This window comes from Oryctolagus cuniculus, chromosome 11, assembly GCF_964237555.1.
Source record: "Oryctolagus cuniculus chromosome 11, mOryCun1.1, whole genome shotgun sequence".
In the NCBI taxonomy this organism is placed as follows: Eukaryota; Metazoa; Chordata; class Mammalia; order Lagomorpha; family Leporidae; genus Oryctolagus; species Oryctolagus cuniculus.
In genome coordinates, this window is record NC_091442.1 from 96,506,350 (window position 1) to 96,531,714 (window position 25,365).

General features: G+C 50.7%; 1 protein-coding gene across 9 annotated transcripts; it reads left to right on the forward strand.

The window, feature by feature from the left end:
* The first annotated feature begins 1,435 nt into the window (after positions 1 to 1,435).
* SOCS2 (suppressor of cytokine signaling 2) lies at positions 1,436 to 24,539 on the forward strand. Of its 9 annotated transcripts, XM_051845750.2 has the most exons (4): positions 1,436 to 1,572; positions 3,550 to 3,623; positions 21,043 to 21,403; positions 23,030 to 24,539. In XM_051845750.2, the coding sequence occupies exons 3-4, from the start codon at positions 21,265 to 21,267 to the stop codon at positions 23,485 to 23,487; spliced, it is 597 nt and encodes a 198-aa protein (XP_051701710.1). In that variant the 5' UTR covers positions 1,436 to 1,572; positions 3,550 to 3,623; positions 21,043 to 21,264; the 3' UTR covers positions 23,488 to 24,539. The 9 variants fall into 9 exon arrangements, with proteins under 9 accessions (XP_051701710.1, XP_069908800.1, XP_017197507.2 ...); XM_070052699.1 differs by lacking the exons at positions 1,436 to 1,572; positions 3,550 to 3,623 and adding an exon at positions 18,308 to 18,396; XM_017342018.3 differs by lacking the exons at positions 1,436 to 1,572; positions 3,550 to 3,623 and adding an exon at positions 18,466 to 18,632.
* The last annotated feature ends 826 nt before the right edge of the window (positions 24,540 to 25,365 follow it).

Genomic DNA, 25,365 nt, shown 5'->3' on the forward strand with positions numbered 1-25,365 from the left:
TGTTAGAAATGAGGTCCCTGGGGGCTGGAGTTAAACCACTGCCTGAGACGCCAGCATCCCACCGGAGCACCGGTTCAACTCTTGGCTACTCAGCTTCTGACCCAGCTCCCACTAATGTGCCCGGGAAAGCAGCAGATGATGACCCAAGTAATTGGGTATGCTGACCGAGTTCCTGGATCCTAGCTTGGGCCTGGTCCAGCTCTGGCTGTTGTGGGCATTTGGAGAGTGAATCAGTGGACGGAAGATCTCTTTCTTTCTCAGGCTCTCTCACTCTCTCTCTGTCACTCTGCCTTTCATTATATTTTGGAGGAGGAGGAGGAGCAGGAGGAGGAGGAGGAGGGATGAGGAATCTGAGAACTAGAGAATTCCATGATTTGCTTATGGTCGCTTTAAATGCCGATGGGATTTGAGCTCTCACCCATCTCCCTCCAGAGCCACTGCCATCTACCACCCCTTCTCCAGGCTTTCTCCTCAGCTTTGCTGGATTTCAGAGGTTTAGACTTCAGTGTGCATCCAAATCACTTCTTTAAACAGGTTCCTGGGCTCCATTATGAGAGTTCGATTCCACGGGTTTGTGCTGACCAGAGATGAAGCTGGGAACGTAATTTGCAGGGCTGGTGCCAAGGGCAAGTGCAGGCCCTCATCCTGGAGTGTGGAATGCTGTGCCTTTGCACAGGCCCTCTGCTTCAACCCACAACGGATGCATGCCCACCCCTGAGGCAAAGAATGGCAACCTCACTCCTGGATATAACTAGTACCTGGGTCAGGGCTGGCCAGAGGTCCCTGAGGAGCGGCCCACTGATGAAGCCTGTGCTGCCTGTCTGGGGTAAGGACAGCTGGCCTGGCCTTGGCCTGAATATCTTGAAGTGTGCACCAGTCTGACTCTGTGTGTGTGTGTGTGTGTGCCCAAGACCCTGCCGGGGACAAAAGACAATAGCAAACACAAGCCTCTTCTCGTCAAGATGAGCTGGCCGCCACCAGCTCATGGGCAGGATGGGGAGCAGGTGCTGAGGGCCCACTCTGGGGAGGCAACAGGAGGGGGAGAGGACCACATGAGCCAAGGTCCCAAGCCCCTAGGATGACTATGCTGTTCAGCTGGACTTCCCTTGAGAAACACTAACTCGCAGACAAAACTAAACAGCTGCAAGCCTCTGTGTGACTACACTGGTTGTACATCCGAGAATTTGACCTTGGCCAAGAGAATATTTGCATTTCTAGCAAAGTTTCCCAGGCAATTCTGAGAACCACTTGCTGTTTTCTTTGTTTCAAAAAAGACTCAAAGCACTGCTCTACCCCGTGACTTTTGTCATCTATCATAAGGGTCACAGCTAATATTCCTAGAACCACAGCCATCACCCTATTGATTTACTCCAGGTTTTAGGTGACAGCAGAGCCTTCAAAAGGAAGACCCAAGGACCCAGGGTATTACTGGATGCTAATAGACTGAGGAGGGCAATCCCAGCGAGGTCTGTGTGCTCAGATTCTTCTTGGCCTCTCTGGGTAACATTCCTTCCTCCAGGGGTGGTGCAGGCCCCTCTGGAAACAGAATCATCGGATCTGCTGTCAGACAAGGTATGCAGAGAATTTCTTAGGGCCAACTTGTACACACAAAGGTGAGAGTCGGATTTCTAGGTTTTGTTTATGGCTTAGCAGGGAAAGAGAGAGAGAGAAGTATCTTCCAGCCACAGGTTCATTCTCAAAATGGCTGCAACAGCCAGGGCTGGGTCAGGCTGGAGCCGGAAGCCCAGAATTCGACCCAGGTTTCCCACATGGGTGGGCAGGGGCCCAAGACTTTGTAGCGTTTGTACCATTTGTGCTCTGCATGGAAGCAGAGTAGCTGGGGCTTGAACTGGCTGACAGGGGATGTGGGCATCTCAAGTGGTGGCTTCACCCACGGCACCGTGATGTTCACCCCAAGGGCGGTTCTGACTTCTATGACCCATGACCGGGAAGAGGAATTCTAGTTTCCAAGGCTTGTCTGAAGGGAGGAAGGGAGCAGGCGAAAGGAGGGTGGGTGGGGGTCAGACACTTAGGAGCCCTGCCAGCCTTCTTGAGGTCCAATCCTCTGCCTGCCAAGGGGCCGTGCTTTGGGGTATCATTCTGAGCCCTGAGACTTTCCTCTCCTTTTCTGTAGAATGGGGGTACTTCCTGCCTCATAGGCTCAAGTAAGAGGACAAACGGTTTTTATAATGCCTGCACAGTGCTTAGAACCGGGCACAAACCCAATTGTTAACAATACTGACAGTAATAGTAATAGTAATCATTATTATTGTTATCACCACCTCTGGTATTGTTGGGGTGATTGTATCTGATGCCTTTATCTAATGTTCTCTATTTCTTTCCTGAATTTGGGGAAGGAACCAGAGAAGTGTATGGAAAGGACAGGGGTGGGGAGAGACACTTCTGGTCAAAGCCAGCTATTGCCAAAAGCCAAACCAAGGGGAGATATGTAAGGATGCTATGATTCACCTTAAATTCAAAATCTGGACCCTCTGAAATTGGCCCTGGAGGGAAAATCCGAATGTGAGGAGGGCATGGGTGGGCCCCTGCACTCCACATTCTCTTGGGGAGGGAACGTCTGGTTTGTAGGAGGCATATAAATTTCTCCAAGACAGAGAAAGTCCTCAGGATGGAAACACAGTTCCCACAGTCACTTTCTTCTGTCCTTTCTGGAGTGAGGGTAGAGACGCTATTCTCCCCTCAACCTCCAGATCAGGTAATGACGCCCAGAAGCCCAAGGTGCTGGCACTCAGGGCCAGCCCCAGCGGGTGGACTGCTTTCACAGAGCTTGATTCAAGTCACGGTGACACGGCCACAGTTGCCCTCCAGGGGCTGCTTGTCCCATCCCACATGGAAAGAATCCACTGTTCTCTAACTTGAGGCCGGGTTACGAAGGCCCAGAGAGTCTGCAGTGAGTCTCAACCTTGGAATCTTTCTGGGAGCTTGAGAATCAGGGATTCTGATTTAATCAATTTGGGGTGTTTTGAATCTCTGCGGTTGTCACCGCCATGTAGCTGAGGTGAGAAACACTGCTACACTTATAGCTCAGTCCTGGTCTGTTCTCTGTGGCTCCTTCCTGGGCTGGCTGACACATAGGATGAACAGCTATGCAGCAGCATGTTCTCATGTTAGTGGGATCCAGGAAAACCTCCAGGGCACACAGCAGGACCACAAGAGCGGGTCAAGATAGGACAAGGTGAGGATGGCACGTGGAGCCATAGCAGCAAGGAAGGGGTGATTGCCAGGTCAGCACAGGGCAGGACAAAGAATCGGCGAGAAGACTCTAGCGTTGTGTCCGAGGCACGTGCTCTGGAGATGAATGGCCTCCTGGAGCGGTTCTGAGAGGCAGGCATCCCTTCCTGGCCTCCGAGCTGTCGTGCCGGGGCTGTTTCCAGCACTGTGTCCACAGCACTTGAAGGTGCTCCTTGTTTTTGAGCATCTGCCCGATCGGCTCTCTCCTGCGTGCCAGGCATCGCTGCCAGCTCAGGTACGACCTCCCCGCATCAGATCAATTCCACAAACATTTACTGAACATCGCCCCTCCAACAGGTACCAAGCTCAGGACTGGGGAACACGCAATGAATGGCTGTTGTTGGTTCATCTCCTTCGAATGCTGACCTTGAGTAAGTCTCTTGCTTCTCAACATTTCAGTTTCCCGATCTGAGAAATGTAATCCTAACAGGGTCCGCTTGAAGGGCTGGTATGTAAATTAGTTAATATATCAAAACACTGGCTTCTATTAAGCACCTAATAAATATCAGCCAATCTTGTTGTTATTTTTTTACATTATTATTATTATTATGGTCTGAACATTTGCGTTCCTTCCAAATTCATGTTTGCAAACCTAATCTCCAATGCTGTAATATTAAGAGGTAGGATCATTAGGACTGATTAGGTCATGAGGATAGAGCCCTCACAAATGGGATTGGTTCCCCCTCTCTTAGTCAACATTTTATTTAGTTAGGTCTATTTATTTGAAAGGCAGAGATTCAGAGATTCAGAGAGAGAGAGAGAGAGAGAGAATCTCCCAACCACTGGTTCACTTTTCAAATGTCTGCAACAACCAATTTTGAGCCAGGTTGAAACTGGGAGCTGAGAACTCAATGCAGGTCTCCCATATGGGTGGCAGGAACTCAATCACTTAAGCCAATACCTGTTGCCTCCCAGGGTGTGCATCAGCAGGAAACCAGAATCAGGAGCAGAGCTACACCTCAAACCCAGGCATTCCGATGTGGGATGCAGGTATCCCACGTGGTGTTTTAACTGCTGCCCCGTGGTGCCTCATTAAAGAGGCCTGAGGGAGCTTGTTCACCCTTACCCAAGAGAGAATGCAGTTAGAAGGCACCATCTCGGGGCTGGCGCTGTGGCATAGCGGGTAAAGCTGCCACCTGTAGTGCCAGCATCCCATATGGGCACCAGTTCGAGACCTGGCTGCTCCACTTCCGATCCAGCTCTCTGCCATGGCCTGGGAAAGCAGTAGAAGATGACCCAAATCCTTGGGCCCCTGCACCCGCATAGGAGATCCGGAGGAAGCTCCTGGCTCCTGGCTTCAGATCGGTGCCTCCGGCCGTTGCAACCAATTAGGGAGTGAACCAGTGGATAGCAGACTTCTCTCTCTCTCTCTTTCTCTGCCTCTCTTTCTCTCTCTGTGTAACTCTGACTTTCAAATAAATATATTGAAAAAAATTCTTTTTTAAAAAAAGGCGGCACCATCTTTGAAGCAGAGAGCAAGCTTTCACCAGATACCAAATCTGCTGGCACCTTAATCTTAGATTTCCAAGCCTTCTGAACTGTAAGCAGTAAATTTTGGTGGGGTCAGCCAGGCCTGGTCAGCCGTGATGAGAAGTCTGGACTTAAGAAGACAAAGGTACTGCCCTCAAGCAGCTCCCAGTTAATCAGGAACGATAGACATGAGGATCATTTATTAGTTTTTAATGTTGTGTTAACTTAGTACAATATGCAAATGTGGCAAGAAAAGAACAGCTGGAAACAAAACAAGATGAAAAACCCAGATCAACACGGGCAAGTGTCACAGGGGATTGCTTCCCCTTCCCACGCAAGCCATCTTGCTACCCAAGCCCCACCCCTGGCCCCAATTTCTTTTGGTGTGACCCAGAAACTAGGTGTGACCCCTCCATGCCACCTCCCCCCTCAGCCCTCCCTCACATCCAGCCAATGGCCAGAGCCCTCTGAGTTGCTGCCTTGAACCCTGTTATTCCCGATTTCCCTAAGCAAGGACTTCCTTGTCTGTTAAGGGACGAGTCCAGCAACCATGTAGGTCTCGCTTGCTTTGCCCTCACCAACCTCGCCTTCCACATCACGCCTGCCACAGCGATCTTTCCAACACGTCAAGCCAACCACATATCTCCCTGGGGCAAAACGATCCAGTTTCCACAGCACCTTGCTCTACCTGCATTTCCACCCACCCCTAGACCTTTCATGAGCTAAGAACGAATGTGTGTAAAACACTTTCAGCTTCTTTGGATAACTGCAGGGGTGCTATTTCTAAACCTGATTTTAGTCCTAAAGGTACGTCAGTATCCTTTCCTCTATATAATTTCCTATCTGTAATGAACTGTTCTTTCTTGAAAACCTGCACTAAGGGCGGGAAATGGGTCTAGTCTTTCCAGCGTTGAGATAACGTAGGTGTCACCCTTGCCTCCCGGAATTATCTTCCCAGGGTAAACACCATGGTGCCAAAATGTTGGTTAATCATGCAGCCCTCTGTATACACTGACTTCTTAGCTTGAATAACCTAAGATTTCAGCATTTCCTCTGCCTCTTTGTCTTCCATGGTAGCTCTTTTCTAGTTTTGCTTTCTCTCTCTCTCATTTTTTTAATTGAAGATTTATGGGCCCAGCATTGTGGCATAGTAGGCTAAGCCTCCGCCTGCAGCCAGTTCATGTCCCCGCTGTTCCTCTTCTGATCCAGCTCCCTGCTATGGCTTGGGAAATCAGTAGAAGATGGCCCAGGTCCTTGGGCTCCTGTACCTGTGTGGGAGACCTGGAAAAAGCTCCTGGCACCTGGCCTCAGATCGGCTCAGCTTCAGCCGTTGCGGACATTTGGAGAGTAAACCAGTGGATGAAAGATCTTTTTTCCTCTCTCCCTCTCTGCCTGTAACTCTACTTCTAAAATAAAGAAATAATTATTTTTATGGGACAGGTAGAGTTATAGACAGTTAGAGAGAAAGAGACAGAGAGAAAGGTCTTCCTTCTGTTGGTTCTCTCCCCAAATAGCCGCCACGGCCGGCACTGTGCTGATCTGAAGCCAGGAGTCAGGTGCTTCTTCCCAGTCTCCCATGCGGGTGCAGGGGCCCAAGCACTTGGGCCATCTTCCACTGCTTTCCCAGGCCTATTAAGGGGAGAGCTGGGAGAGGAGCAGCCAGGACTTGAACTGGCGCCCATACTAGATGCTGGTGCCGCAGGCAGAGGCTTAGCCTGCTATGCCACAGCGCCGGCCCCGCCATCATTCTCTTTACTCACCCCATTCTCCATTTGCTGACAACCTCTGAGCTATTTTCCAGGATGTTATATAAGTGGAATTGTGAAATACCAAGCCTTTATGTCTGGCTTCTAATACTTAGCATCCTGTTCTAGAGAATAATTCATGTTGTTGCACATATTACTAGCATGGTTTTTTATTGCTATTATTCCGTGGTTTGGATGTAGCACGATTTCTTCACCCACTTACCTGTTGATGGACATCTGGGCTGTTTTCAGACTTTAGTTATTAGGGAAAAGGTTGTCATAAATATTCACGTACAAGTTTTGTGTAGACACATGAATTCATCTCTCTTGCATAAATTCCTGGGAGTGGTATGGCTGGATCACATGTGTTTAATTTGTTTAACTTTATAAGGAATGGTCACACTGTTTTAAAGTGATTTTGTCATTTTTACATTTCTACCAGCAACATCCAAGAGCTTCACTTGTTCCATTTGATCCCGAAGGTTGGGCAATGTGGCTCTTCCTAATTTTAGTCAGTCTAGGGGTTATGTCATACACTAATATCTTCTTGTGTGATTAGTATTTTTTTTTTTTTTTGACAGGCAGAGTGGACAGTGAGAGAGAGAGACAGAGAGAAAGGTCTTCCTTTGCCATTTGTTCACCCTCCAATGGCCGCCGTGGCCAGTGCACCGCGCTGATCCGATGGCAGGAGCCAGGAGCCAGGAGCCAGGAGCCAGGTGCTTTTCCTGGTCTCCCATGGGGTGCAGGGCCCAAGCACCTGGGCCATCCTCCACTGCACTCCCGGGCCACAGCAGAGAGCTGGCCTGGAAGAGGGGCAACCGGGACAGAATCCGGCGCCCCGACCGGGACTAGAACCCGGTGTGCCGGCGCCACTAGGCGGAGGATTAGCCTAATGAGCCGCAGCGCCGGCATGATTAGTATTTTTAATGAACTAATTTGCCATTAATATTCTTTGGTGAAAGTGTCTGTTCAAATATTTGAACATTTTTAGTTAGGTTTTTTCTGATACTGTTATTATTTACCGTATTTTTACCTGTAAAAGTTCTTTATATATTCTGAATACAAGTTCTTTATCAGATTTGGAGTTTTCTAATATTTTTCCAAGCATGTGGCTTTCATGTTTTTCCCCTTCTCTATCTCTGTCTCTCTGTTGGTCTTTCAAGTAAATAAATAAAAATAAACAAACATTTTTAAAAAGGGGCTGGGAGTGGACATTGTGATGAAAGTGCTCTAGCCAGTGCTGGCGATGCTGGCATCCCACATCAGAATCCCTGGTTTGAATCCCAGCTACTTTGGTTCTGATCCAGCTTCCTGCTACTACATCCTGGGTGGCAGCAGAGGATGGCTCAAGTGCCTGGGCCCCTGCCACCCACGTGGGAGACTCAGCTGGAGTTCCTGGCTCCTGGCTTTGGCCTGGCACATACCTGGCTGTAGTGGGCATCTGGGGAGTGAACCCATGAATGGAAGGTCACTGTCTCTCTTCGTCACTCTGCCTTTCAAATAAACATTTCTAAAAGATAAAAAATTTCTTAATATTATCTTTCTATAACAGTTTTAGTCATAATATATCCCTATGACATCATTTTTTGAAAAGCAGAAAATTTTTTGATGAGGTCCAATTATTAGTTTTTTCTTTCATGATTTGTGAAATATGATGTTTGTGTCTTAAGGAAGTTTCGCTTAATTCAAGGTAGCAAGATTTACTCCTATGTTTTCTCAGTGATTTTGTAGTCTATCACATATTTAAATCTATGACCCATGATCCATTTCAAATTAATTTTTGCATATGGTATAAAGGTCAAGTTTCCAATTTTTTTTTTTTTTTTTTTTTTGCGTATGAATGTCCTGTTGTTAAAGCACCAGGTGGGTCATAGTGGGCTAAAGCCTCCACCTGCAGTGCCAGTGTCCCATATGGGCTCTGGTTCAAGTCCCGGCTGCTCCTCTTCTGATCCAGCTCTCTGCTACGGCCTGAGAAAGCAGTAGAAGATGGCCCAAGTATTTGGGCCCCTGTACCTGCATGGGAAACCTGGAGGAAGCTCCTGGTTCCTGGCTTCAGATCACCTCAGCTCTGGCTGTTGTGGCCACTTGGGGAGTGAACCAGCAGATGGAAGACCTTTCTGTCTCTCCCTCTCACTGTCTATAACTCTACTTCTCAAATAAATAAATAAATAAATATATAAAAAAAAAGCACCATGTGTCAAACAGCTATTCTTTCTGAGTAGAATTACATAGGCCCTTTTGTGGACTCTATCTGGATGCTCTAGAATGTTCCTTTTTAAAAAAATTTATTTATGTAGTTTTATAAAAGATTTATTTATGTATTTGAGAGGCAGAGTTACAGACAGAGATGGAGAGACAGAGAGGTCTTCCATCTGCTGGTTCACTCTCCAAATGGGCACAAAGGCCGGAGCTGGGCCAATCCCAAGTCAGGGCCAGGAGTCTCTTCCAGGTCTCCTGCATGAGTATAGGGGCCCATGGCCATCTTCCCCTGCTTTCCCAGGCCATAGCAGAGAGCTGGATTGGAAGAGGAGCAGCTGGGACATGAACCGGCATCCATACATAAAGCTGGCACCGTAGTAGTAGTGCTGGTCCCTAAACTGTTCCTTTAATCCATATATTTATTCTTATACCAGTATTGCTCTGTCCTGATTACTATAGCTTTAGAATAAATGTTGAAATCAGATAGTGTGTATTCTTTAACTTCATTATTCTTTTTCAAAATAATTTCTATGTCCTTTGACTTTTCATATATATTTTAGAATCAGTTTGTCAATTTCTACTAAAAGGTGGGGAGGGAAGGGCTGTTGAAGGTTTATTTGGGAACATGAGGATTCTTCAGAAAGTTCATGGAAAACGTTTGTTATGAGAAAACTATGCTTGGATTGCAAAAAGTTTTTTTTTTTTTTTTTAAAGATTTATTTATTTGAAAGACAGAGTTACAGAGAGGTAGAGAGAGAGAGAGGTCTTCCATCTGCTAGTTCACTCCCCAGATGGCCGCAACAGCTGGAGCTGTGCTGATCCGAAGCCAGGAGCCAGGAGCTTCTTCCCGGTCTCCCACATGGGTGCAGGGACCCAAGGACTTAGGCCATCTTCCACTGCTTTCCCAGGCCATAGCAGAGAGCTGGATCGGAAGAGGAGCAGCCGGGACTAGAACCGGTGCCCATATGGGATGCCAGCGCTTCAGGCCAGGGCCTTAACCCACTACGCCACAGCGCTGACCCCCGCAAAAAGTTTCTTAAAGATTTATTTATTTATTTATTTATTTGAAAGAGAGTGACTCACAGAGACAGACAGACATTCTATCCTCTGGTTCACTCCCCAGATGGCCGCAATGGCTAAGGCTGTGCTAGGCCAAATCCAGAAGCCAGGAACTTCTTCCAGGCAGGGGCCCAAGGACACAGTACAATTAATCTGATCGACAGTGAACATGTGGCAGGCAGGTATTTAGTGGTTGTGGCAGAGCAGAAGGACATGAGAGGGCCGGTGCCACGGCTCACTAGGCTAATCCTCCACCTTGCGTTGCTGGCACACCGGGTTCTAGTCCCAGTCGGGGCGCCGGATTCTGTCCCGGTTGCCCCTCTTCCAGGCCAGCTCTCTGCTGTGGCCAGGGAGTGCAGTGGAGGATGGCCCAAGTGCTTGGGCCCTGCACCCCATGGGAGACCAGGAGAAGCACCTGGCTTCTGCCATCGGATCAGCGCTGTCCACTGGCCGCAGTGCGCTGGCCACGGCAGCCATTGGAGGGTGAACCAACGGCAAAAAAAAAAAAAAAAAGGAAGACCTTTCTCTCTGTCTCTCTCTCACTATCCACTCTGCCTGTCAAAAAAAAAAAAAAAAAAAAAAGAAGGACATGAGTTGTCCTCCACCGCTTTCTCAGATTATTAGCAGGGAGCTAGACAGGGAGTGGAGCAGCCAGGACTCGAACTGGTGCTCATATGGGATGCTGGTATTTCAGGTGGCTGCTTAACCCACTATGGCATGATGCCAGCCCCAGAGGAAATACACTTAATCTTTTAGCAGTAATGATCCTGACAGCTGTAGATTTTTATAGATATGATTTTATTAAATTGGGTACATTTCCTTCAGTTTGCTGAATTTTTTTATGGTGGCTGGATTTTGACTTCTATAACTTTTTTTTTTGCATGGATTGAGATAATTACATGATTTTATTATTTTAATCTGTAGGGAACATGAGTTTTACAGATTGATTTTGAATGCTGAATCAACCTTGCTTTCTTGGAATGCATCCAAGTGGGTCATGATATATTACCCTTTTTATATATTTCTGGACTCAATTTGCTACTATTCTGTGATTACATTTGTGAGAAATATTGGGCTGTAGTGCTTTGTCTTGTCTGTCTTTAGTATCCAGACAGTGCTGGCCTCCTAACATGGGTTATTAACTGTGCATTTTTTAAAGAAAAGTTTGTGTAGGATGGGTATTATTTCTTCATTAAGTATTTGGTGGAATTCACTAATGAGGCCTGCTGAGCATGGAGTGTATTTCTTTAATAGAAATAAGGCTATACAATTTATCTTTTTTTTTTTTTTTGAGTGAAATTTGCTGATTTGTGTCCTACTATCCTGTGATGGTACTCGTGTGAGATACTGGCACGTGACTGCTTTCTGATTTCCAGTTGCCACGGTGATCTATTTATTTATTAATATCATCTTTTCCATTGTTATTTTTGTCCATTCAGTGTCTGAGATCAACAGATCACACTACAATTAATCTGATTGACAGTGAACATGTGGGTATTTAGTGGTTGTGGCAGAGTAGAAGGAAATGTAGACCTTGGGCTAAAATTATGTTGAGAAAGACAAGGATTTGCCTGATGGCTTTGTCAGACAAACTTGCCTCTTTTAGGTATGAGTTTTAAAAATAGGAGAGGGGAAAACAAAAACAACAGAGTAACTCATTCAGGGGAACTTGCAATAAGAAAAAAAATCCCCTTTTCAGCAATATTGGAAACTCAAAGGAAAAAAATATAGGAGGCTGAAACAGCCTGATATTCACAAGCTATTTCTAATAATATAGCATGTATTTATCTTTTTATATATGTAACTATATTTCATAAGAAACAAGGCTTTAGTGTTTTAGAATTATTGCCATATGCTGAAATGCAACAATTTTTGACTGGGAGTATTTTAAAACAACACAGAATGAACCCAGCCTTCCTCTTCAATTCTTTATCCGTGGCCTATGTTCCACTATTGCAAGCAATCTTTGAGAATATTACAGTCCCATTTGTTGGAATAGCACTCATGGTTTGAATGACCTGTTTTATTTATTTATTTATTTATTTATTTATTTATTTATTTATTTATTTATTTTTTTGACAGGCAGAGTGGACAGTGAGAGAGAGAGACAGAGAGAAAGGTCTTCCTTTGCCGTTGGTTCACCCTCCAATGGCCGCCGCGGTCGGCGCGCTGCGGCCGGCACACCGCGCTGATCCGATGGCAGGAGCCAGGAGCCAGGTGCTTTTCCTGGTCTCCCATGGGGTGCAGGTGAATGACCTGTTTTAAAAGCAACTTACTCTCTCTGCTACTTTTCCCCTTAAAATGTTACCTCTGTGCACACTAAGCCCTACACTGTTTTCTTAATGGGAGTTTGTTTACAAGTATACAATAACCTACTTTAATGTGCCTTGGTTTAATTTTACTTACATGAAAAGTTTTTTTCTTGGGAAGGTGTATTTTCCCATCATCACCAAAAGGTTGTTATAGAATAAAATCAGCTATCTGCTATGTTGTATTGGTCAAGAGAGATTAAACCATCATATGAGGCAAACTGGTGTCATTGCTTTCTGTTATGGTGGCATGGGCTCATTATCATTCCAGTTCTAACTTGCTAGAATAGCACAAAAGGCCAGTGGGTGTGGTCTGTGGGCCTTTCACACAGAATGGGTATGACAGCCGTCCTGTGAGTTGAAAAGCTGGCTACTATTTGCAGAGCCTGCCTTTTGTGGCTCTGCCACATGCCTTTGGTTAAAGTTAGTCTCAGCCATGATTGCCAGTGTACAGACTGGTTCCCTGGGTGCTGCTGCTTCTCAGAATTCCATGACTAAGCCAGGGGTGGTATTTGTTGTTTACCAGTAGGTTTTTCTTTGCGTGTTCTGCTTACCACATCCTACCAGGCCTTGACCTTTGTGAACTTCTCTGGAAAGTCAAATATACCTAGAAGCTGCCCAGGCTGAGGTCTAATAACACCATCAGCTGCTCTTTGGGAGGTCGTGGAACAGAGGTTGGAGGTGATTCCAATGAGATGGAAACTCAGTAGCTTGTGCAGGCCAGATTTTTCATGCCATTGAAGAGAAGACAAAAATCTGGAGAAGCTCAGGGAATCAACCAAGGCTGCCCACTGCCCTTTCTGGACTTCCCAGGGTGGTTGAGTGGTATTTCCCAGCTGTTCTCAAAGCCACGGCATGCATTCCCCTTCGCCCTTCGTTAGAATGAGCTTTGACGGTGCCCCTGTGACCAGAGTAGGAGTGGGGCTGAGCTGCGTTTGTCCCTAATGAATGCTTGCTGAGTACAGAGGTGACTCTACATGCTCTCTCCTGTCGTGAGGTCAACCACATGGACATTAAGGAGAAACTCTGAGAACACCTTGATAGCTCCCCTAGATAGCAGACCCGGGCTTGAAGGGAAGCCCAAGAGTAAGCTGAGAAGCACGCCTATGCAGGGAGAGATGAAAAAGTTAAATAGATCCAGGCCAGAAAGAAGGTGATAAAAGTGTTTCTGTTTCCCCACCTACAGGTGCACTAGAATCACTCATCCATTCGATCACTTGACATTGGGAGCCTACCACGGCCCAGGAGTCGTTTTAGGCACCTGGGGATACAGCTGTGAATCTAGCAGATGAAGTCCTTGTTTACATTCCAAGTGGGAGAGAGACAAGGAACAAATTACAAAGAAACAACTGCCACATGTCATGTAGTGGTAAGCACAGGCTGAAACTCCAGCTGCGGGAAGAAACTGTCACAGACAGGGGCTAGCATTCTACAGAAAGTGGGAAAAGCTCCCTGAGCGGAGACGGCAGTGCAAGGCGGGAGCGGCTCCATGAGAACCGCGGGGACACAGTGTTGCAGATAGAGTGAGTACAAAGGCCCTGGGGCAGGCCTGGTGTGTTTGAGAAACAAGGAGGCCAACCGGGGAGGAGAAACAAGATTAAATTTTCTGTACTAGTGAAATAGTGGCCTTCCTAGCACCAAAGTCCTGTGATTAATGACCCTCGGACTACACAGAGCACCTCCTGTAAAGAGAGTCCCTTACCACGCGGAAGGCAGCCGTGAGCTTCCTGGAGTGCTTAATGGAGACCATCCATAATTCCCTTAAAACAAGGGTCCTGCCTGAGGTCCGCAGGCCCCTGGGGATTTACAGTGAGGCTCCGGGTTGCCAATTAACCCCCAAAATCTGTGCCCTGGAACACTTTGCCGCAGAGAAAGTCTCAGATGCAGCCAGCACACCAGTGCCTGCAGGGCCAGGTGGAAATAGAGAAGAAGGAAATAGGTCAGGTGTAAGCCTTTCACACACAGGGAATCACCTTCCCTTCCAGAGGGAAATATGCTCTCTCCCATTTATCTTGATGTTTGCAGTCTTGTCTTTGCTCATTTCTGTTAGCACCCTGGGTCCAGAGGGAGCTCCAGGTCGGGGAAAAGTTGATTTCTGTGGTCATGACTGCTTCTCATCTCACCGGGCCAGGCTGTTCTCTGGCAGCATTTCCATAAAATCCCACAAACATAGTCTGGCTGGCCCTGCCAGGGCTGTGATGCTGGACAAAGCCCTGTGTCCAAGGGCACAAGGCACTCCCGTTGACCAGCCTGGGTCATGTGCTCTCTTGAAGAGTGGGTCCCAGAATCAAAGGGAGTCATGGAGGTGCCGGGGGAGGGGTTTGCAAGCAAGAGAGATGGTGATTTCTTTTCTTTCTTTTCTTTCTTTTTTTTTTTTTTTTTTTTTTTGACAGGCAGAGTGGACAGGGAGAGAGAGAGACAGAGAGAAAGGTCTTCCTTTGCCGTTGGTTCACCCTCCAATGGCCGCCGCAGCCGGCGCACTGCAGCCAGCGCACTGCGCTGATCCGATGGCAGGAGCCAGGAGCCAGGTGCTTTTCCTGGTCTCCCATGGGGTGCAGGGCCCAAGCACTTGGGCCATCCTCCACTGCACTCCCTGGCCACAGCAGAGAGCTGGCCTGGAAGAGGGACAACCGGGACAGAATCCGGCGCCCCGACTGGGACTAGAACCCGGTGTGCAGGCGCTGCAAGGCAGAGGATTAGCCTAGTGAGCCATGGCGCCGGCCAGAGATGGTGATTTCTAAAAGGCAGGAATACTGGACACTTCAAAGCATTCCTTCTACCCTTAAATGTGGCGATTCCATCTCCAAAGAGTATCAACCGCCTTCCCATCTCCCAAACAAAACCCACAACTCCCTCCTGGCAGTTAGGAAGAAGCTGAGTGTGGAGCACTTGTCAGTATTAGACCATCTGTGTGGCAAAACCAGCAGTGCCCTGGGCTGGTCTGGCACACAGAGGGGAGTCTCAAGCCTTGGCAACTACTCAGCGCAGCCTTTGTGAGAATCGTCCTGAGCAGAACAGATATGTGCCTGGAAATCGACAGATACCCTATGAATTTCAAAGCTGAAGGGGAGGTTCTGGGAACCAACCAAGCAGCCATAGGAGGGAGGTTTGCGGAAGTGGGGGGCGACCACTGAATTTCACATAAGCGAATGTAAGACAATCTGACCCATACAGCGAGAAACCCAAACTCACAGCGAGTACACGGATGATAGCTAAAACAACAGGTAATCTTTATTTATTTATTTAGTTTGCTAAGTGCCAAAGCACTTTTCTAGATTTCTAACTTAAACTTTCAAAACAGCCCTTTGAGGTAAATACAATTATTATCTCTTCAAGACTAACTAATGTGATTACAGGTGTAGTAAGTAGTGCAAGAGTAAAATTCACACTTGGGCAATGTAACTGTCACACTAATGCATTCACTTCATTCATGCATGCAACAATTATGTTGAATGCTTACTACACACTGGGAACTATGCAAGACACTAAAGCACGGCTGTGAACAATGCAAGTTCAAATGCATGGTGCTTATATTCTGGTGGACAAACAAAATAGACCATGGTAGTGACCAAAGTGAAGGGAAGCAACTAGAATATGGACGAGAAACACATGTGCGTGGGGAAGGGTTAAGGGTGACGGGGGTGATCAGGCGAGGGCTCACTGATGAGTGACAATCCATCAAGATGGGAGGGGGCCAGGCAGGTATCTGAAAGAAGAGCGTGCGAGGTAGAGGAAGCAGTAGATACAAGGGCCCTGAGGAAGGAGCAAGGGCAATATGGTCTAGAAATAACAGGGTGTCCAGTAGAGCAATCAAAGAGCAAAGCAAGAGGAAATGGGAGGCCGGCGCCGCGGCTCACTAGGCTAATCCTCCGCCTGCGGCACCGGCACACCGGGTTCTAGTCCTGGTCGGGGCGCCGGATTCTGTCCCGGTTGCCCCTCTTCCAGTCCAGCTCTCTGCTGTGGCCAGGGAGTGCAGTGGAGGATGGCCCAAGTGCTTGGGCCCTGCACCCCATGGGAGACCAGGAGAAGTACCTGGCTCCTGCCATCGGATCAGCGCAGTGTGCTGGCTGCAGTGCGCCGGCCGCGGCGGCCATTGGAGGGTGAACCAATGGCAAAGGAAGACCTTTCTCTCTGTCTCTCTCTCTCACTGTCCACTCTGCCTGTCAGAAAAAAAAAAAAAAAAAAAGGAAATGGGATCAGAGAGGTAAATGGGGCAGCATCTTGCTGGGCCATGTGAGCAGCTATTAGGGTTCTGTGTTTTCCTGGGGGGGGGGGGCAATGCAGTCATCTGTGTTGGAGCAGGGACACTGTCCCTAAAGTGAGTCCTGCTCATGATCCCATCAGGAGGCCATTCGAGAGGCTGCTGCACTCGCCCGGTCAGAGATTGGCCCGGCGTGCCGTGGGCCATGTGCAGGTGCTCCGACTCTGCGTTCTTGTGAAATCAGAGTCCAGTGATTGAACTCCAGGTGCGATGTGGGGTATGTGAGAAAGAGGCATCCACAGTGGCACTTAGGCTTTTATGGCCGGGCCAACTAAGAGATGGAACTCACGTTTTCAGAGAGGAAGGGTACAGAGGAGCTGCTTTTTGTTGTTGCTATTGTTGTTAGAAGGGGGAGAGCTTGTCAGGTCTCTCTTTGAGACATAGGGAATTGGAGATGCCAGGGATGGACTTTGATTAGCCATTAGATGCCAGTTAAGATGCCTACATCCCATACTGAAGTGTTTGAGTTCCAGTCCTAGCCCCACTGCCAGTTCCGGCTTCCTGCTGATGTGCACCCTGGGAGGCAGCAGGGGATGGCCCAAGTACTTGGGTCCCTGTTACCTGTGTGGGAGACCTGGATGGACTTCTTGGCTCTTGGCTTTTACATGGCCCAGCTCTGGCTTTTGCAGGCATTTTGGGAGTGAACTAGCGGATGGGTCTCTCTCTGCCTTTTAAACACAAAATTAAAGAAAAATTGGAAATGCTTGTTAGATGCCTGAAAGGTGATGCTGGGAGCAGGTCTGGAGCCCAGGTGAGTGGTCCCATGGGACTGGAGTTACAAGCCTTATAAAACACACTCTGCTCCCAGAGAGTGGCATATTGACTTAGATGCAGTTTTGGAGAAATGATGACTAACAAAAATATTGGAACAGTATTAAGGAAAGTCAGGTTTAAAAATTCACCCATATCCTCCCATCTTGAAAACAGCTGCTTTCATTTTCCCACATTCCCTTCTGTGTTTGCCCATGTGCCTGCATAACTGTATAATGTTGTAATCATAGCATAGATAAAATTTCATAGCCTACTTTTTTTCACTTAACATGATCCCATAAACATTCTCTTATGTGACTCCCATATGTGTTTCTTGAGGACTAAAAAAACCAACAAAATGCTAGCCTTTGAGGACAAACATTTCAGAAACAAAATTTGAGAATCCTTTTTTGGTACAAAGTTTGGTGCCCCTACCTACAGCTGGCATTGCACCTCGGTGATATCCATGGGCACTGATACTTTGTGGAGGTGCCGTTGAGCTAGTTCCTGAATGAGAGCCAGCCCTGGGCAGGAGCACTCTGGGTAGAAGAAACAGCATGCACAAAGGCCCTGAGGAGCCAAGAGGAAAGTTATATAAAGAAGGGTTGCTGGAAGATTCATCTCAACAAGTAAACAGAAATTAAGTTTGTTTTAAATTTGCAAAATTTTTAGAAATATCTTTTAATTTAAACTATGTTGAAGTGGGTACACCCTTCCTCTGGGATTCTTTGTCATGGAAGGAGGAGCTACACAGAATAATTTACAGTACAGTGAACACCAGCAGAGCTGTGGTTCTTAAAGGTCATAGGCCTGCAAACTCCACACGGAATCTGATTTGTTCATTCATCCCAGTCCATCACCGAGAACCCGAGTCCAGTTCCTTGTAGGAAAGTCCGGGTGGGGGGAAGTGCAGCAAGTGACTTGTGCAAAATCATTCAACTACTTTGTAGAGGGTTTTTATCAATTAGCTCCTCTCTGCGCGATTCTTACACACACACACACACGGCTCTCCGCACAGGACTGACAATGCCTTTTCTTAGTTGGGAATTGCTCCCCTCTCCGATTCGGCGGCGTCTCCAATGCATGGCTATTTACTCAAAAGCAGGAAAATCATTGAGAAAATCATAGAGGCTCACGCTTCCTCCCACGGCCAGCAGGGGGAGCAGCAGGCACGGTTTGTAAGCCGCGCCTCCCTCGCCCAACTTCCCCCCTAGCCGCCGCTTCAACCAAAAGTGGCCCTTGACCTTTCAAGCTTTTGAGCAGTGATGCAATAGAATAGTATTTCAAAGAAAAATGGTTATCGAAAATTTGGATCCGGTTTTCCCGTGATTGTAAATGGCTTTTTAAAAAAGTAGGTCACATTTAAAGTAGGTCACATTTCGGGGGGGAGGGAGGGCAGGCAAGGAGATGTGTTTCCACCGAAGCCAGGTGGCCTCCAACGGGGTGGGTGGGAGGTGAGGGTCCCGCGGAAGGAGGAGGCGCCGGGATCCTCCCGATTCTCGGCCCCGCACGCCAGCCCTGCAGGGCACCGGAGACGAGCGCTCTGCGGACCGCGCGCGCGCTACCCGGCCCCTCCTGGGCGCGCAGGTAAGGCCGCCTCCACCGCAGCGGGCGCAGGTGAGCCGGCCGGGCCGCGGGGCCTCCGGGAGCCTCCGGGGCTGCGCGGCGGGGTAAGGGAGGAGCCGGCCCCGCGGCCGCCGCAGCCGGCGACCGGGAGCGCCAGGGGGAGGGGACTTAAGGAGGCGCCGCTCTCCGCGCGCCCGCTGCCTTCTAGGACCCGGGCCGAGGGAACCTCCGGCCCCGGGCGTGGTTCGGGGCTCGCCCCCACCTCCACCGCTGTGTCTCGGAGCTAGAGGGAACCGGTCTCGAGGACCCCTATTCTGTCCTGCACCCCCCCGCCCACGTGCGGCCGGGGGTCGCAGGACCAGAGAAGAGAGGGGTCGCCCGACCAGTGGAGAGAGGGCCACCCCCGCCCGCGGTGGCCGAGGAGCGCTGTCGTTATTCGCTGGACCGGGGGGGCTCCGGCGCCGAGATGGGGTTGGAGGTGGCCGGGGACACCTCCCACTTGCCCCCGATCACCCCGGGGTGCGGGGTCAGGGGAGGGCGGAGTCCCAGGCGTCCACACTGCCCTCACCCGCGCGCCGGAGCGCTCGCAGCAGCTCCGCCTCGAAGCCTGCGCATTAGCGCCGGAGCCTCTTTAAAGCGGCGGCGGGGGCCACGGTCACGTGAGGCGGATTCCTGGAAAGTTCCTGGAAAGCGGCCTCCGCGGCAGCCGGGCGGGGCGCGGGGCGCGAGGCGCGCTCGCCGGGGGAGGGGCTGGGGAGTCGCGCGCGCGCGGCGCTCCGGGGCCAGACGGTTAACTCTTGCCAAGTCTCGCCGCCACCGCCGCTCGCGGGCCTTGGGCTTTCCTCCCCTTGAAGCATGAGCCTCCTCGCCCGCAGCCGCCGGCGCTGCGCGGGCCGCGGACGGTGCGCGCCGGGGCCCCGGGCGCACAGCCTCAGGATTCCTAGCGCCCGCGGCAGGTACCGGCGTGGGTTGCGGGGGGAGCCTGAAGGCTCCGCCCCGAGAAGAGTCGCTGGGGAGGGCAGCGGGGCGCGGCCGTGGGCGCGGGGAGCGGCGGGCGGCCTGGGCTTCCGCAGTGGGAGCGCCAGGGGAGAGTCGGAGCCGCGGCGCTGCCGCCGCCGCCGCCTGCCTTCTCCCGTGCCTTGTCGGCGTCGGGAAGTCTCCGGAGTTGTCCCCCCCTCCTCCCTTGAACAGCCACCCAAATTAATAATCCTAATAACCTGATCTCCCGCTCCTCCCCACCAGCCCGCCTCCTCCCTTGTTCCTCCCTCCCTCTCTCCTTCCCACCTCCTCGGTCGCGGCCAGAGGAACGCCGGCAACTGCCCCGGAGCGGGGGTGTCCGAGCCCCGACCGGGTGTCGGAGTCGGGGTTGGCGGCGCGCGCGCGCGGCGGGGGTTAGTCGAGGCGATGATCCCTGAGATTTTTGTCCGCCCCTTGCGCACAGAAGTCTTGCCGCGGCTGGGCGCAGGGCTTGTCGCATCCCCGAGCACCTCGTTCCCAAATTAAACGTCGACAGGGGACACTCGGGCAGAGCCCCCCCCCCCTTTCCCGGGCCCCTCCCGGCTCCCCCGCCCCATGTCCGCCCGGGAGACTGCCTGGTGCGGAGGCGGCGGCGGCCGCGGCCGAGGTAAGCGCTCGGCGGCGTTGGGTGTTCGCGCGTCCCGCCGCGCTCGCTGCTGCCCGCTCAGCCCCGGCCTGGGCTCGGAGCTCCCGCGGTGGCTTTGCACTCGGGCCGATTCCTCGACAGCGCCCGCGGCGGCCGTCCCGGACCGGGCGCGACCGCCGAGGCGCCCCCCCAGCTCTGCCCCGAGCGGGCACCGGGAGGCGGCGGCGGCGCGCGGGGGGTGGGGGGGGGAGGGCAGCGCGGCTGCCTCCCGGGCAAGGGATGCAGCTGCTCGTGCACCTCTGCACCCCGGGCTGGCGGCTCAGGCCCCGGGAGTCCCGCAGCTTTTTAGGGCGGGGGACCAGGTTGGTGCCGGGTGCTGGCTCCGGAGAGGCCTCTGGCTGCGCGGGGGTGTGGGTTGGGAGTGCCAGTTTGGCGATCTGTCTTGGTCTTTCCTCTTTTAAATCTTCCTTCTTGTCCTTGACAAGGGCCCATGCCCCCTGGACCCGCAGGTGACTGTTTGCTCTTCCTGGCTTGACAGTGCGTGATTTCAGCGAGCAGCCCTGGGCGGGAAAACGCCCCGTCCGCTCTCATCCTGGCTCCCACTGCCCCTCCCTGGCCAACTCTTGAGTCTGGAATCCCTGCTCTCTCATCTTTTCTCTGCAGAGCTGGGCCGGGGCGGCAGTTGGATGCTTGAGGTTAAATGGTGCAGGAGCCTAGGGGCCGAGGAGTCCCCGGGATTTTCCACGACTCTGCTTCCCCACCCCCACCCCCACCCCAGCTGCAGGGGTCCGGCGCGCACTGACCAAACGCCCCACTTTCTCTTTGCAGACTCTCTCTGGCTGAGCGCGTCTGTGGGCGACTGTGGCATCTGTCCGCTGGAACCTGGCGACACGGAACCAGCAGTGCGCCACCCCCTCCTCTTTTGTCACCGCTTCGGACCCCCAGCGGGGACTCGTCTGGGGGCTCCCACTGACTCCCAGGAAGGACGCGAAGCCCTCTGGGACCCCAGCTCGGGCGGCCACCTGTCTTTGCCGCGGTGACCCTCCTCCCATGACCCTGCGGTGCCTCGAGCCCTCCGGGAATGGCGCGGAAGGGACGCGGAGCCAGTGGGGGACCACGGGGCCGCCGGAGGAGCCGTCCCCAGAGGCGGCGCGTCTGGCGAAGGCTCTGCGCGAGCTCAGCCAAACAGGTAGGGACCGGCGGGGTGTGCGGGAGGGGACACCTCCTCAGAGGCGGGGGAAGTGCTGTGGCAAATGGGGCTGAGGTCGGGAAGCTGCAGGACGGGTTAGAAATGGGACCCCTGACTTCCTGTCTCCTCTCTAGGGCGGGGAACTGCGGCGAGGATGCACCCCCCCCCCTCCCGCGCCGCGCCCCGCACGGCCCCAGATCCTTGGGAATTCGAAAGGAAACTGGTTCCCGGGGAGCTTGGGGATGGCAGAACGTGCGAGGGGCTCCTTGGAAACAGCCTTTGAGCGTGCTGGACCCTCTCCTGTTTTCTTCGGCTGCTCAGGGCTGGGCGCTCCGGCTGGCGGGAAAAAGCGCCCTGTGCCTCCGCGGCGTGCTAGGGCTCCCCGCAGCCACCGCTGCAGCCCGCGATCTTGGTGGCCAAGGGCAGGGACCGACCGAGTGCGAGGAAGGCGGCGCGAGCATGGCCTCCAGGGGCAGCGCGCCCCGGGCTGGCTTGTTTCCGGGGCAGTCGTGCGCTCTGCGCAGCTCGCCGGCGGCCCTCGGCATCTGAAAGGCAGTAAGAGGATTTTTTCAGATATCTGGGAGATCGTTCAGGCTTTCGAAATCTGGATCCTAAAAGCTTACGTTTGAGTCAAAGTTGAAGTTTTTGGTAGCGACAGGGGAGAAGTTCCCCGGCGGTCTTGGCAAGCGGGCCACTGGCTCTCCCCTACCTGGGGGTCGGAGTGGGGGGGCACACCGTCCGAACTCCTGAAGTGCAGAACGCCTTTGAGTTACTTTTGAAAATGGGCTGGGGAGCTGAGCATGCGGGGCAGACCGACGACGGACTGGCGGCTGTGCCTGGATTCGAATCCGGGCGAAATCCAGGAAAGTTCAGCGAAGGTTGTCAGCCTGCGGCACTGATTATCGATTGGGGCTCCCCGTTTCTCAGTGACTGGTAGAATTAGCCGTCATCGAAGCTGGCGGCCAACAGAAGCTATTGTACCAGAGCCGTGCTTTCAAAACAAACACAGGGCAGTGCTTTCCAGGGCTTCGGACAAGGGGAGGTTGTCCCTTGTCCGCTGTGAGCTGGCTGTTTGGAGGGGAGGGGGCTGGGGGGCCACCAGCCGCCCGGAAGATGCTGCTTCTGTTTTTCGCTGCGTGGGAATGACTAGGGTTGGGGCTTTCAGCTTTTTTAAAGGGCATGACTTATTTCCAACTTCTGATTCGTTTCTCGTTTGCTTAAATCATAGTTTTCAGTTAAATAGCATTGAAAGCATTATGCTTCAGCAGCCAGTTTGTCCTATTCCTATTGCAACCTTTTTTTTTTTTTTTGGCTTGTTAGAATAAAATCTTAACATGCATTAAAGGATAGCTACAGAAAACCCAGTTTTTTTAAAAAAAAAATCAACAGCAGCAGCAGCAGTGGCTCAGTTTGTGTTCAGAAAATAAAAGTCTCAAATTTTCATTAAATTATAACCAAAAGCGTTCATTCGTGGTAGCCCCAGTAAATCACTCCATCCCCCTGCCACACACACACTTTTTTTTTAAGAGCTAGAAAAATCATTGCCAGGTACTTGCTTTATTCTAAAAATCCTCGTAATAACTGTTTTACTCTTTTTCTTTTTTTCTTTTTGGGCAAAAACCCCAGGATGGTACTGGGGCAGTATGACTGTTAATGAAGCCAAAGAGAAATTAAAAGAGGCACCCGAGGGAACTTTCTTGATTCGAGACAGTTCGCACTCAGACTACCTACTAACCATATCTGTTAAAACGTCAGCTGGGCCCACCAACCTCCGGATCGAATACCAAGATGGGAAGTTCAGGTTGGACTCCATCATATGTGTCAAGTCCAAGCTTAAACAGTTTGACAGTGTGGTGCATCTGATCGACTACTATGTTCAGATGTGCAAGGATAAGCGGACGGGCCCGGAAGCCCCCCGGAACGGCACGGTTCATCTGTATCTGACCAAACCGCTCTACACATCGGCGCCACCCCTGCAACACCTCTGTCGACTGGCCATTAACAAGTGCACCGGCACCATCTGGGGACTGCCTTTACCCACCAGACTAAAAGATTACTTGGAAGAATATAAATTCCAGGTATAAGTGTTTCTCTTTTTCTAAACATGCCTCATGTAGACTATCTCCGAATGCAGCTATGTAAAAGAGAACCAAAACTTGAGTGAACTGCTCTGGATAACCACGCGGGATTCTTTGTAAGAACCGCTGAAGTCAATCTAATTAAAGAAAAAAAAAAAAAGGCGTGAAGAGGTAGCTAGGTATTTGCACTTTCCCCTCAGCTACGTTCACCTGAGTGATACTAGCCTTCCTAAGGCTGACCAAGGCCAATTGATCCCTTTGAACTAAGGATAAAATGTCCCAAGCGAAGGCCAAAGGAGCACTGGGCCAGAGTGCCTGGCCTCTCTGAGGTCCCCTGGGGTTAGGTCCGGGGGCCGTGCTCCATCAGCAGAGGAAGGAGCTACACGCAGGGTCCTGAAGAGGTGGGAGGAACCAAGCTGACGCAGGCTGTGATGTTCTGTAGAAAAGGCCTGGTGGTCTGAGCTGGTTTCAGGACGTTTCTGTTTTGCTTTCTGATGTACCTAAGAGTTTCGTTAAACAGATCGTGCTTGTGAGTATGTACCCCTCATTTTATGCAATTACCTATCAGCCAAAAAAAAAAAAAAAAAAGACCATGAAATCCTGTATTTGTCTTTTTACTACACGTACGAACTCTCTCCTTTGAAGGAGTACTGTAGTAATCCGTTAAGGGAGCCTTATTTAAGAACTATTTCAAACTGGTGCAAATGGAAAAGACTTTTCTCTTTTCCTTTAAGGCTAAAGACAAGAATGTCATGCTTAAACAGGTGCAACTCAATCCTTGTTCATGAAAACCGACGTAGACAGTGTATCCCTTGAGGTAGCTGTGTCCCAAGCCGTTGCCATTGAGTTTTTTTGGAAATGGCTTTAGAAATTCCCAAGCTGTCCTGAATTGTCTAACCATGGACATCAGCAGTTGTCTCCCTTCTACCATGTAGAATAAATACTCGGACTTAATTTTCTTCCAGAGATAGGGGGATACCTGCCTGTTTTTCAAAGTGTTTATTTACTGCTGTTACTCTTTGATTAGAATGTATTGAATAAAAAAACAAAAAACCCAAGCCTGACTTTTACAAGTTGCACTGGTTACTTGGAGTTGCCGAGAGCATGCGTGTTGGTGGTGGTAGACGGCTGTCCTTCCAGAACTCACATCAAGTGAAACGTGTTGCTCGCCGTTCTTCGGAGCTTTGGGCTGCATCTGCCCCTGTACAATTTGGAACTCATGGTGTAGAAATGTCAAGAGCTGCCAGAGTGTCCCGGTCTTTTGAAAGTGGCACAGACACACACGGATGCCCCTTGTGTTACCAAAAATCCCACCATTTAGAAGCTACCAACATTGTGACATGGGCTGTTCTTTTACGAGTTCAGTAGGCGTGCCACCGAGCAAACACTAAAGAGTTTGATGGCCACTCATTGGCTGCACGGCCTCGTAACTGTTGCAAATGTACCATCTTCTCTGTGGTCCAGACGTTATCCATTTTGCCACCTCTCGTGTTTCCTTCATAGTATGTACTGGAGTGTGTAGCTGGAAAACTGAACCGGCATGTCATGTGTGTGCCTCCAGCGGATTAAATTATAAATTATAGTCAGTTCTGCATAGCGCATATCCTCCCTTATTTTCAGGAGATCTTGAGAAACAGTTTTGCCCCTGGAAGGAAAGTATATTCTGCATCTCCAGACAGCAGGGGAAGCGCAGAAGGCAGCTGGCTCGGTGTGCCTTAGGAAGAGTTTATCTGTAGCTGGGGTTTAAGGAAGAACGAGACTTTGCATGGGTGCCCCATGACGGGGCTGTGGCCCTCTGGAGTGGATGTTCGGATGGGGTGGCCTCGTCCTGCTTCTCCCCGCACTGAAGTTTGTGGTTTGGTGTTGGCTGTTTGGCTTCTCCGG